At 37.1% G+C, this 13648-nt stretch overlaps 1 protein-coding gene and 1 long non-coding RNA gene across 3 annotated transcripts; one reads left to right on the forward strand and one right to left on the reverse strand.

Moving 5' to 3' along the window:
- Positions 1–8282: 8282 nt before the first annotated feature.
- LOC103481348 (uncharacterized) lies at positions 8283–11006 on the forward strand. 2 transcript variants are annotated; one of them, XR_536273.1, is made up of 4 exons: positions 8283–8539; positions 9255–9369; positions 9971–10045; positions 10680–11006. It is a non-coding gene; the product is annotated as an uncharacterized LOC103481348 (long non-coding RNA). The 2 variants fall into 2 exon arrangements; XR_536272.1 differs by lacking the exon at positions 10680–11006 and adding an exon at positions 10436–10668.
- Positions 11007–12139: 1133 nt separating this feature from the next.
- Positions 12140–13076, reverse strand: LOC103481349 (pancreatic secretory granule membrane major glycoprotein GP2-like). The gene is made up of 4 exons (XM_017310754.1): positions 12832–13076; positions 12583–12742; positions 12362–12467; positions 12140–12269 (listed from the first exon to the last, which is right to left on the reverse strand). The coding sequence occupies exons 1-4, from the start codon at positions 13038–13040 to the stop codon at positions 12175–12177; spliced, it is 570 nt and encodes a 189-aa protein (XP_017166243.1). The 5' UTR covers positions 13041–13076; the 3' UTR covers positions 12140–12174.
- Between the last annotated feature and the right edge of the window lie 572 nt (positions 13077–13648).

The following is a 13648-nucleotide window of genomic DNA, read 5'->3' on the forward strand; positions in this document are numbered from 1 at the left end:
ACTTTGCAACATAAAGACTCTTTTGATTTGATCATTTGTACAAGAGCCTCTATTAAGTTTGTGTTCATTGCAAAATGCATCAAAAGTTTCCAGAGGATTTCTTTGAAGCCAGACTTCAAGTCTGCCTTAAAGCCCCTCCTTTCACACCCTGGTTGCAGATTAAATACAGATAAAACCAGATATAAAACCATGCAMCGAATTAAAATATAAAAAGAAACATAARCAGTTTTCAAGCTCTGTCAATAAATCAAATTACAACGAACMTCAGTCTAAATTAGGTTCTATATTTTCTAGATTTGTATTCAAATTATTCATGAAAAAAATGTCCTAATTTTGGACATTTTTGTAAAGCAGATTTTAAATATTCAAAAGCTGAATTTCTAGTCGCAGTGCTGCCTGACTCATTATTGACTYTATGAACTTGTTGACACAATGAGGAGTGGCGATAATGCTCTTACTATTCAGAAGGAAATACTGATRCATCAACGTATTAATTGCATTTCATGWTAAACAAATGTCTTGTTCAGAGTTTCCACTTTTTGTCTCTTGTGGCTTTACCAGGAAATATTMGTCTTTCCACCTTTTTTATTCTTTTGTTACATAATCCTGACAAGTGAGTCATTGAACTAAAGGGATCTGCATGTCATAACAAAGAAAAGGTCCACAGTTCACTCACCCAGACAGGAAAGTTCCCTCCAAAGCTTTTGTGCGCCTGAAGATGAAACCTGCTGGAGTGAAACAGATACCCTGTGTCAGCTTTACATTACAAAGAGCAGGGAGTTAAAAGCACTGCAGACGTTTACAATGCAGTGATTTTGCATGTTGTCAATGAAACGTGTTGAGTAAAAACAAAAACATATTATTAGATTCTCCCCTCTAAGATTCTGAATTTGATTCCTTCTGTTTCACCAGATCATGTGCAGCAATTGTTCTTAAGGTTTGGGTCTCCGTTTTGCAGGGCCGTGCAGAGACCACTAAACGGGCAGGTGCTCAAAAAAAAAAAAAAAAAAAAGGGCACATCTAACCACATTCTAGGATAGAATATTAAAGCCACACAGCTTTCAGAGTTTAATAAACAATGATAAATTACAAATTGTGAGATATACAATCAAAGCTAAGGGAAATTTCTATATAAAGCACACAACTATGCATATGTAAGATATTTTATTAGTAATTTCTTTCTGCAGGTCTATTTTGTTATAGGAAAGTATTGCAATATTCAAACCCGCAATTTAGCAAGAAATGTAAATCAGAGCTAGACCAGACGTATTTTGTCTTTACAGAATTACACTATTAAAAATATAAACAAGGGCACAATGCAACCTATTAGTGACTGTAATCTATAAACAGAGCTGCCTGTTTGCTGCAGTGGAGATGAAGATGGTCCATTCAGGAAAGCAGAGCTACATCAAACTTTAAGGTGGAACTGCAGAAAATAGAAAAAAACAATAGCAAAAATGTAATTGTTCATGCATGTCACCATGAGAAAAGCCTACTGAGTTTTTCACAATAAAGAACAAAACAGCACATGCCTGCTGTTTTGTTTCCAGAGACTAAGCTGGGGAAGAAAATACTGGGACCATCATAATTCTATCATTATGTAAATAACTAATCTAAGATTACGTATTTTTGATCTTTAAATTAAATCACTTCAAAAAAACCTAGTGAAATTATTAAACATTAACAATGTTGATATTAAAATCTATTACATAAAATGGTCCAAAAGTCTTTTTTTCCAACTCTGTGGTCTTCACACTTTAATTTGTCTTGATTTCCTGTCTTAAGCAACAATAATATATGCCAATATTATTTTTTGCTATTAATATCCTAAGTAGATAAAGATATAAAGCTCGCAGATGTGGAAAATATGTTTCTAAACATAAACAGGACACATATGTCTAATCTCTGTTTTTCAGTAAATACAAACTGGATGGAAGATAGTTTTTCTTTGAGACTAACGTTTATCTTCTCTTGGTTTGAGCCAATTAACCTGCATCCGCATGCATCATTCATTTTTCTCATTCTGAAGTGACTGTTGCGAACATCAAACGTGGAAAAAAAACCCACCTTAAATCTTACACAAACGATACAAATTATGAGCTTCTTTATCAGAAAACAAGCATTCAGCATGCTGAGGTGAGTGAATCATCATCAGGACATACAGAGCTTCAACACTGCGTTGCATGAGATTCATTAATATTACCAGTCATGGCTCATGGTTGTGACATTTTGCAATAATTTCTGAGGCAGTTTTGCTAAGCTGGATATTGCAGAATCAGGACCAGATGGACAGAAGAGGATTCTGTTGTGCAATTTCTTGAAAGCACCGCATAAATCAACACTCATTCAATTCTGTGTCTTTTTCTAAATATTTCACATCTTTTTGTGTTTCTAAATCAATATTTTCAATAGCTATCACACTATCTTTACAGTGATACATATTGTGACGGAGGAGCCGGGGCTTAATTATGAGTCCGTGTCAACATGCGAGCACGCCCGCACACATCGCTAACTTTCTTCTGTTACAGCTTAAACTGACGTGGTTCATCGTGGTGCCCACGCGGTGTTCCTGCTTCCGTTAGCATGTCCATCCTAGCCTGTTTTCAGTTTCAAACATTTTCCCGGTTTTGTTTTCAAGCCGAGTTATTTCCGGATTGTGGCGCGCCAGGAGGGAGTCATGTGATGACGTAGTGACGTCGTCGGATCATACTGAGTGTTTTCTATTAAATTGATTATTGTATTTTTAATCACAAGTTTATTTATATATTCTTCTTTTCCCCTTGGTATTATTTATTACTTTGTTTACTTTCAGAGTTCATTTGAGTTAGAAGTAATTGTTTCATTGTTTTTGTTTGCTTGTTTGCTCTTTCTGTGGGCGGAGCCTGTGGCTTTAAAATCAGGGCTCTGCGCCACAGGGAGACAGTCTGTGGAAAGACTCCTGCCAGGTCACAGTGAAGGTGATGCTGTTTGTCTGTTTTTAAATCTGCCTTGGACGTCCTTGTATATATTCTGCACCTGCCATCTTTGTTGACTTAAAGAGCTAAATAAATTTCACTAAAGTGATCTCTGGCCTTGGGCAGTMATTTTTTTGTTTGTCCAAGTCATAAGAGAACCCCGTCACACATATATTAAACCTCTTCAGACTTATAAGTTTGGTGTTAGCATTAACTTGTAGAACACAGTTATGCAGTTTTTCTACCCTAGTATTCATTCAGATGGTCAGCTGACTTTACATTTTCATTTAAAGAAGATGAACAATAAAGAATAATCTTTTTGTTTCAGTGTGGTGCTTATGTAGGCAAGCAACCATTTAGTGCAAAATCTTATCTGAGTGATAAGTAGTGAGATCAGATAACTTGTTTCAACGACTGTGAATCAAGTAAAGCAAAAATTTTCAGAAGCGTCTTAGCATAATCCCATCAGACGTCAACCTCTTTCCGCTCATTTTTTAAGGAAATACTGCCAGAGGAATCTACTGTAAGCTGTTAGGAGAAAAAACATACAGCAAACTGAAACTTTGGTCGCCATATTCTGTTGCCTGAAATCTGATCAGTCATCAGAACAACCAAGGACAAGCACCAATGTTCTGCGTCTCATATAATACACRGGCTCGGGTTTTGATTGCAGCAACTTGTCTCTGTGGTGAATGCAGGTATARAGTGATGGTCATGATGTCACATTGATATGGCYTCTAAATAATGGAGTGATGTAATATTGCACTCTGGATGCGGAAAAGGCTAACAGSAGCAAATTACTGTACTCCTAAAAAAAGATAGCGCTCTCTAGCAGGACATGGCGCTTTCCCACGTTTATCTGCAGATCCCGGAACGAGAGCTTCACTCGGATGTACTTTAATCCAATGTTGCGTTTGTTATCACATGATATTGTTCCCTGTTGAGATGGAAATGTGAATAAAGGAAGCAGATACTGTCACTTATACAGAAGCATCTTTGAATAGACAGTAAATTGTGAAAATAACTTGCTTGATATTGAAAATTCCAGCTGTTATGAATACAGGACATTTAAAGAACTGCGTACAATTAAAATGAGTAAAAATATCCAGGCGGACATTTAAATTTAGGGTATAAAGGGTTAATACATTTTAACATGAATAAAAAAGTACCAGTTTGAGTGATGACAATACATTTTCCCCATCTTTTATGACTTTTTTAATTTAAATATTGAAATAAATGTACTAGTGTTCCAATATATTAACATGCAGCCCATGTCGAGCTATAATTCTAATCWTTTTTGGCTTTTAAATGCAACTAAAACTCGTCTAAACTGTGTTTTGATGTAGATTTACAGTAAATCCTCTCAGTATTTATGAATCTGACAGTTTTCACTGTATTACTCAAGCCCGCTCATGTTTTGTGATGACAGATAGGAGCCTAGTGGGTCAACACGCGCTGCATTGCTGACCTGAGGCAGAATCTGTCGCGGCTTGTCTGTTTGTGATGTTTCCTAAACTGGATTGGGAATCACTCGAGTCAAGAGTGCAAGGCGYGTTTTGATCTTTTCTGTAGGAACAAAATGTCAGACCGAACCAGTAGCATTGACAAGGGCAAAGGTGGCTGAAAAACAAGCAACTCATTACACAACAACAGTGTTTTCAAGGATTTCGTTTAAAAGGCTTTCATCCAGTTTAATGCAGAGTCTTAACTTACTGATGTCTCCAATAGAATGGGTTTCTTGCATGCTGGTGAGCTCCATGTGCAGGAGAGCAATACTTACACAATCCCCTGCAGGAAAAATACAAATGCAAAACTATGAAAAGTTCGTTAGATGTCAAAGTATTCTGTATATGTTTGGTAATTAACTGCAGAAGGAGATGCTTACAGCTATGCAAGCTGACACGCTGTTGATGTTGAAACACTTCTTAGTTAAAAAAAAAAAAAAAAAAAAAAGCAAATGATGTTGGGATAATAATGTAACTGTTTGAATAAGATCATTGTGCAACACAAAGTTGGACAGGTCTATAGGTGTTTAGAAGTCTCTTAAGTCTGAATATTTGTAGCATCACATGTGAAGGCATTTACTATTGTTCTTCAATCTCTTTGGCATCAGTGRGGGAAAATWATTTTGAGTTATTGTGTCTTCAAGTCGCAACAAGCCACAGGAGTTWGACTTGGTTTGTTAGAACCATGACAACAATCTGTMTCAGGTTTAAAAAGGCGTGAATATATATGTTCTCCTTCAGTTCATYATATTAAACATTAAGTCAGAGCCACATAATAATAGAATAAGGCAATGCCAAAACCTTTATGACTGATTGGGGTCGAACTTGAAGGCGGAGATAAATGCAGCCAGAGAAGACTACCGGGATGCAAAMAGGAGTCCAACATAAGGTTCATGCATCAAACATTACAGCCAGAGAAAATGTACTKCTGCCTCATAAATAATTTAGAAAAACATCATGGTCAATACTTGATTCCTCCTACTTGCAGCCGGTTGGCCCTCCATTGATCTGTAGGCGGGGTGCAATCTGCACAGGCTGTAAATCCAAAAAGACATTTTCACAATAAAGAAGAAAAAAGAGAGAGAMATTTGCCTGAAAGCTTTGCTGCAGATCATCCTGCAGGTTTTCTACAGGATTAAGGTCTGATGAGAGAGGTGGCAATAAAAAAAAGAGRATTTTATGAGYGGTGAACTATTTTTGTGTTGACTTACAAATATTTTTTACTWCACTCACCTARTGAAACACCCAATCACTCAATCACGACTTATTTTCAGCGTCTKAGCAGACATTACATATATATACRATTTAAAAACCACTTAAAATTCTCAGATTTTACATTTTATATGTATGTATTTGAGTAAAATGAGCATTGCTCTTTTTATTCTATGAACTACTGACCACATGTGTCTGATATTSCAAGCAAAAATTTTATTTTTATTTGCAGAAAATGAGAAATGGACAAAATAAAGAGCTTCAGTGCTTCCAGGCCTGAAATAATGCAAATAAAAAAACAAGTTCATATTCATTTAGAAATGTTTTAACTCAGGAAGATTTCAGAAATCAGTATTTGGTGGAATAGCCAGGAGGTTTTCAATGGGGTTAAGTGCAGTGGGGTCTTCAATGTTTCCAGAGCTGTRTATATATTTAGATATTTCAAAGAGGTTGGAGTTGGAAGAGAAACAAACCCACAAGTGTGAGAACTACTCAAAATRTAGAAAATGTGTATTTTTCAAGTTTAAAACATGTTTATGAGGCAGTAGGTYCACAGTTAATTTACACCAAACATGTTTTATGTTTTGAATTATGTATAAAAAATATATAGTTAATCACTTCAACAATAACGTACTAAATTGATACAGCTTACTTCACTGTTAATTAAACTTTCTGTAAATGGAAGCGGTCACATGTGAACATCCTGTCGATATAAATTATAAGCCAAAGTCCAAAATCTCCAAAAATGTTCTTATCATAYCTATCAAATACGCAGAAACCAATGAAAGTAGTAAAAATTAAGACTTTTGTTAACCCTACAGGCTTTTCTATCCTTTATTTCAGGCCGTGACCTCCTGCAGTGAGTTTAACCGTAAGGGTCACGGTGTCTGTCTGGCATACAACACCAGATACTTCGGCATTCAGCTGCCCTCCTCTCAGACCTGCACTTCTCTTCCCATTCTGGATTTCTACAGAGGCAGGACCTAGTGTCAGGTTCAGCTACCGGATCGGCTGTCAGGGACTGGAGTTAGATCAAAGTGGGAGGCTGAAAAGAGTTAGATCCACACCCCAAACTCCAAACTGTACAAAGAAGCGAAGGAGCAAGCCCCTCTCCCATGGGAGTTGTAATGGGAGCGACCAATTACCCCGGAGTAAATCTGTTTTGCCCAACCTGGGGGAACCACACAGGGCCACATATATGATTATCAGTGACCCCGTAGCTCTCTGAATTTCTGCAAAGAGAATTGCTCTGCTGTGATCACGTCAGCTCATTAAATGCAATGCTTCCTGAACTGAGAAGACCAAAACTCGGCCTAGTGTTATTCATGTCAGTCTGGAGTTGTTTTTATCTGATGCATCATAAAAAGCTATCCTGCTCTCCCTGCTTGACAAACCAAGATAAAATGAAGTTAGAACCGATCCACTGCCCAATTTATCTCAAATCCTCGCCAATGCAGATCTAATTTCAGCCTCTTAGTACCACAAACAGGAAGAAGAGTCAGTCGATAAACAGTCCATGGTGACTGTTGGAGGGAGTAACGAGGTGGAGTGGTGGCGGGGGTGGAGAAACATGGTAACACATTGGAAAAGAAAAGCAGAGAGGTTATTACCCTGYGTCCAGTCTCCTGCTCCATCAGCCCCTGGCCTTATTCCTGGGCTAAACCTAATTAGAGCGAGCAAGTAAATTAGCTAAAAGGATTTTAAGTAAATTGAAAATACTCAGAAAACTTTACACAACTGGGTCAAAATAAATCACCGGAAAACTGAATAAGGCTTTGATTTTCTCAAACATGATCTAAGTTTGTTTGTAGATAATAACAGGAGGTGGAGGAAGGAGAGCGAAGGAGAAAGAACTGCTTTYGGCTTTGGGCCATAGTTACACAGTTCAGCTAATGCAGTCTTCTGAACTCAGAGATGATGATCAAATAACTGCTTTCAAAACAGTGAGTGGTCATGAGGCTTGACCCAGGACCATGCAGCGTGGTATACTATATATATAAAAAGACTCAGTCAAACCTGTGACCAACAGCGYTCTTTTGACATATTTCCAAAATTTTATGTTCTTTTAATTTGTCAACAACTCTGTGTTACGTAATTATCACTAAGTATGTCACAGGAAACCGTCCCTACATATCATATGACTAAAAGCAATTCATCAGTGTCAGATATTTCAAAGCTTACTGTTCCTAAAGCTTACTGCTTACATTACTAGTAAAAGTCAATAACACAGTGACGTCACACGCGCAAGGTCCCGCCCCCTTCTCTTTTGTTTTTTCAACACTACATCTAGATAACAAGGTGAGGAAAAAGTTTTAATTAAGAAAGAAAAAATATATATTGTTTGACTTTGACAACCTTAACATGTAGATGTGATGTGGAATTCAGCGTGTTAAAAAAGGCGACCAACTCTGACAGTAGATTATGTGTTCAAATTATCTACCATAGATCACAAAAACACACATGGAGCCTAAAAATGTAATACTGTGGGGATGAATGTTCTGTTCTTTGTGTGGAAAATGTTGAGTGTTTTTTGGTGTTTAACCCTGAAGCATGTAGTGGCGTTGTTGTCAGTTGCTATGGCRACACGTCTGTGCGGCGAGAACGAGGAAAAAAGTGGATTCAGTTATTCTTAAACGATTGTTCCGTGTTATTTTCCCTTTGCGCTCTGAACTARAATGAMTAWCACCTACACCTCTAGGTTTCATTTTGTAAACGGAGTGGCACATAGCCGCGGCCAGCATTGTGCGCAYGSGCAAAATTTCCGGAGTCCGTAGAATCTGTGGGATTTACAAAAATYGGGGACAACAGATTACTGAGCCGAATGKAAATATTTTCTCCAACACGGATCATGACCAGAAAACATCAAAGGTAGTACTGAATTTATGTTTTTGTCTTAATGAAATTAGCCTTATTTTTACTCTTCATTGGCTGCTGCTTGAMCATAAAGCGGTGAAGCTTTATGTTGGAGCAGCGTTGCTTGTGTGGCTAACTCACAAACTCCATTTATGTTTAGCCTTGATGCTAAACATAAATGAAGGTTTAGCATTTCTGTTTTATTATTATTATTATTATTATTATTATTATTATTATTATTATTATTATTATCTAGCAGGGTGTAGTTGTGCATAATTTTGGCATTGCTTCTTACTTCACTCAGCTAACAAGCTAATGTTCAACTGTCTAATGTCCGGATGTGGCACCAAACGTTGTCTTAACACTCTTAACATTCCCTCWCTACAGAAAAAATGTTTTTGCTGTGATTTTATTTAAACAGATTTAATGTCTACCTTCATGGTGGTTACTATTTTTCACAAAATCTCAATTTTTGTCRTTAGAATAAGTTTGCACTTCTGAAAGTTTATCTGAACATCTGTGTCATTTTTATAAAATAAGAATACAAAACTTAAATTCTGCACTTATGCACTCTCCATTAAAATAATGGTTATATATGTCTGAATTCTAATGTCCACTGGATTTATTCTTACATTTGGTTAACGTAACTTTAAGGAGAATATTACTTAAATAAATATATAAAAAAAAAAAATCTTAATTTAGAATTTTAAAAAAAACTAATTTCTGCGAGTGGCGTCACTTTGTGACTTCTGTTTCCGGCTTCTCTTGGGACTTCTACCACCACCCTGACCACTGGAGCCACGTTTCTGTATTTTATTGAAAAATAATGGGATCTACCTTGTTTGGTAAGTTATATTTATTTGTATCATATTCTGACCAAGCACAAGGCTAGGGCGTAAAAATCCATATAGCTTGTTACCGGCGCTACATGGTAGAAGTGGGACCACTGTCTCAAACTTTATAGTTTCTTTTATTATTGAAAGTTGAAGAGCAGCACTGAATTACTTGGTTTTTCTTGTGAGCAAAATTTTTCAATATGATTATTTCTCTAAATAGCATTAATTTATCTTATGGTGCTAGTTAGATTCAGTTTCTACAAGCTTCTTGGAGCAAGTGTAACAAATGTTATAATTACAGAAAATGCTTCTTTTGTTTTTTTGGTTATTCGTATTGTCCCTTACCTGACTGAAACACCTTTTAAAAACTTTATTGTTTTAACCGTGTTACTTTAAGATTGGAAGCCCCTCCTTTTTATTTCTTCTTCTGTGGTATTGTCTTTAAATTGTTTGCACCCTCCCCTTTTGTCATGTTGTCCTGCGGGGGAGATGTGTAATGTAATGTAAATATTTAAGTGAACCTACGATCGTAAAATGGCAGGATTAACTTTTGTTTTGTGTAGGACTTGGAGCGGGTGGCCTATAACAAGGTTGTTGTTGTTCTTGTCAGAAATAAACTAAGAACGGTCACGGTCCTGATCATTCAATAAAACCAGCACAACGCAGAGAGGATCCGGTTACACAAGTAAGTACTATATTTGCAYGAGTTTACTATTATCCTTCAGACATGGCAGTAATGAAGCCAYRTTCTTTCACCAAAACCTTCCCTAGCCAGGCCACTACTGAAGACAGACATTTCAAGAATTTTCATAAGTTAAATGATTGCCTTAACAAAAACAATCATCATCAAGTGTTAAAATCTGATTCAGGGCCCAAAACAGCATGGTACCAGCTTTCATCTTAATGCTTAATGATGCAACTACAAATTAAGATTCTGATAACCTTTTGCTTCTTGGTCTTAGAGATGTTTCTGACAAGGTCAAAGTCTTACTGAGGATATATATATAWAAAAAACAATATTAAATTGGTTTATGGTGTTCTTAACTTAACACAAGTCCTTTGTTGTGTTTGTTAGGCATGTAAGTGAACATTACACTATTAGCAGTGGGGTTCCTCAAGGTTCAGTACTAGGTCCTGTCCAAAGACTAGGTAAAAAAAATACCCTTGTAGCATATTATCAGCTGTGCAATACCACTAAGGTTTGGACTGTGCTTTTTAAATCCGAATGTGTGATTTATTCCCAYTATTAATGGAAGGAGAGAAAATGTATGGGCTTTACAACAAAGTCTCAAGTTTAGATTTCACCACTCTCTTTGCAGCYGTTCGCAGGTGATCAACAGGGCTGACATCAGGTCCGGTAAATGGGGAATAAGCAGGTCAAACGTCAGACGTACCCTGGCTGACCCTTTCAATACATCGCACAGGAGACTTCATGAGGGAATCCAATTTGATCCACTGGGTCCTCAGCAGCTAGTAAAAGTCAACAAGCCGTCACTCATATTTCCCCTTTTCCCCTTCACATGCCTGCATAGTCGACTTCCCTCTCAGCTTTCTTTCTGTCTTTCCCTTGTACTTGACATCYCACTTTCTCTTCAGAACCTATACTTAATGATAAGTAAATATGTTTTAAATACAAACAAAAAATAGGTTACTTTCGCTTACTTTTACTAAATCTACTGTCTGAAGGTAAGGTAAGARTAATTCTATTTATATAGCACATTTTCAGCAACAAGGCAATGCAAAGTGCTGAACAGCCCATGTAGGAGTRTCGTCTCACAAGGAGAACATGACCAAGTGATGCCATGGCAGCAGATGATGAATAAACGAGAAGACAGAACTTGTCCCAAATGGTAAGTAGGTTTGACAGAAGACTTAGGAGTTTTAAACTCTTCTATTTTGCATTCAGTCAACTGAGCTACTCACAGGACAGATGATCAGATGAAGAAGGAAAAAGCATACATATTCACCCCATCATGTATATAACACATAAACATCACATTTTAAAAATATTAGTACCAAGGACTGGGTTTAGATAGATCTGCTGGTAATCTTTGTCAGATTAGGTTTGCTCTACCGCCATCTAGTGGCTGAAGACCAGATCTCCAACTTCATCCTGAGTTATAAGGGAAAAACAAAATGATATAATTCTWACAGCTTATTAAATATTATAGGGACAAAAATTGTGTCTAATTACAGATGTTTACCAACCACTAATGAGACTAATGAGAATATTTACCAAACCATTTTTACAACTGTTGTTACAAGTTGTCCCAGAACAACAAGCTGTTAAGATCCTTAACTGAATAAAATACAATACAGAACATGTCAGACCCAAAACATAGTTTAAGGCTTTTATCAACAGGAAAAAGCATGAAAGGCTTAATTTAAATTATTTATTAATCCCCTTTTTAATTGAGTATTTTACCCACCACACAAAACATCCCTAAATATAATTTAAACAATGAGAAAATTTTTCTTAATTTCATTCAGTTTGACAGTTTAAGATCTTTTCGTAAGCATTAATTAGCTTTATATTCATATATATAAATATCCTTAGTTTTATTCAAGCACACGATTGATATTTTATCATCTCTAATTTTGCCAACGGTTAATGATAAAAAAATCCACAGAAAAAAAACAAACATTGCATTAGTCCCACAAATGATCTAAAGCACAATGGTGCCCCAGATTTTAGAAAATCACATTTACTTTGCATAATTATGAGTACAAACCAAAACCCAGAAAGCACCTTTTACCAAAAAGAATAGCAAAACAAAAATTTACTGGATTTTAAAGTATGATTATTCTTTGATCTCATTTGACCAGAATTCTGGTCATCAGCAAACTGACAATCAGGGTAACAATTGATGCCAGATGGCCTGAAGCACCGTTTCTTTGGATTAGTCCACCTATGTAAAAAGGAGATGTAAATAGATTTTGTTAATAAAACACAATATTATCTTTGTCTTTACAAAGAAATGAAGGTGTGATAGAACTTTACCAGTTTTTGGTTGTGGCCCGAGTACCAGTGGTCCAATTGACAGAGCTCCAGAGTCATGGTAAGATACGTCCCTCCGGATTAGAATGTGGTGATCCGAGTAGCAGTGCTGCAAAAAAAAAAAAAAAAGGAAAAAAAAGCAAGTCAGCAACCTTTTATGCCTCTGAAGATGTTCAACTTGATCATATATGATATAGCCACAAAAAGCACACAATGAAACTCACAGCTCTGCAGTTGTTGCTTCTCAAAAGACATAAGTGGACACTGCAGTGCAAGTAAATCTGTGTGTGGTTGGTGAAGGTGAACATCCTGAAGGAGAAACGAGACACAGTGGAGACACCGTTCTGAATCACCTCTACGGTTCCATCATCTGGATCAGGACACCTGTGAAGCAGAAGTAGATGCATCAGTTAGACTGTCAACAAGAAGACACTGAAATAAATTCAAAAGAACAACAAGATGGTCTCACTTACTGCGAAGTAATGAGATTCCAGCGGACAGGGTAGTTTGCTTGGTTRACTGGCGTGGCCCAGCAAGAGTCCAGAACGGTGGCAAATTGATGCTGATCCACCCCTTCTGTTCGCACCTCCAAGTAAAACATCTCATCGACATCCATTTCTATGTGTCCATTAGCGCTGAAGGGGGAGAGGAAACCTTCATCCTCATAGGGGATCATCCTCATACGATACGATCCAGTGCCAACAGRAAGCTTCTTCCTCAGAATKCTGTAGAATAAGCATTTATTATGACCACCCTTAAATGTATCTGATCGGCTGGCTAAGATACTCTAATTTGGCTACAGGATTACATTACAAATAATTAAAACAGAAGTGTAATTGGACACAATGCTCAAAGGAAGCAAACAGAGAAAATTGTCAAGACCTCTCCACAGGGTTGATGTCCACAACCATTGACAGAGCTTGAGCCAGAGGGTAAACACAGGAGAAACGCAGATGAAGATTCCTCTGATGGTGGGTCACATTCCCCTGAATACTGTTCTCATACATGAAGTGAGTTCCATTTCTCTAAAAGTGAAATGACAAAATGGAATCAATCAACTGAAGAAACACAACTGAAGCTTTAGAGAAGATGTTCTAATTCATTAACTTTACCATAAGGGTTGTACCACACAGATGGTCGTCATTGTCAAAATGGAAGACAAGTTGTCCGTCCTGCAGAGTCCCGTTGCAGGAGCTGTCTCGGAGATGGAGAGCACTGGAGTGGAAGCCTGCTTCAAACAGCTGGCAGCGAGATACTGACATGGTGCCAGAACTGCTAGAGCATTCAATG

This window comes from Poecilia reticulata, linkage group LG19 (assembly GCF_000633615.1).
Source record: "Poecilia reticulata strain Guanapo linkage group LG19, Guppy_female_1.0+MT, whole genome shotgun sequence".
Taxonomy (NCBI): domain Eukaryota; kingdom Metazoa; phylum Chordata; class Actinopteri; order Cyprinodontiformes; family Poeciliidae; genus Poecilia; species Poecilia reticulata.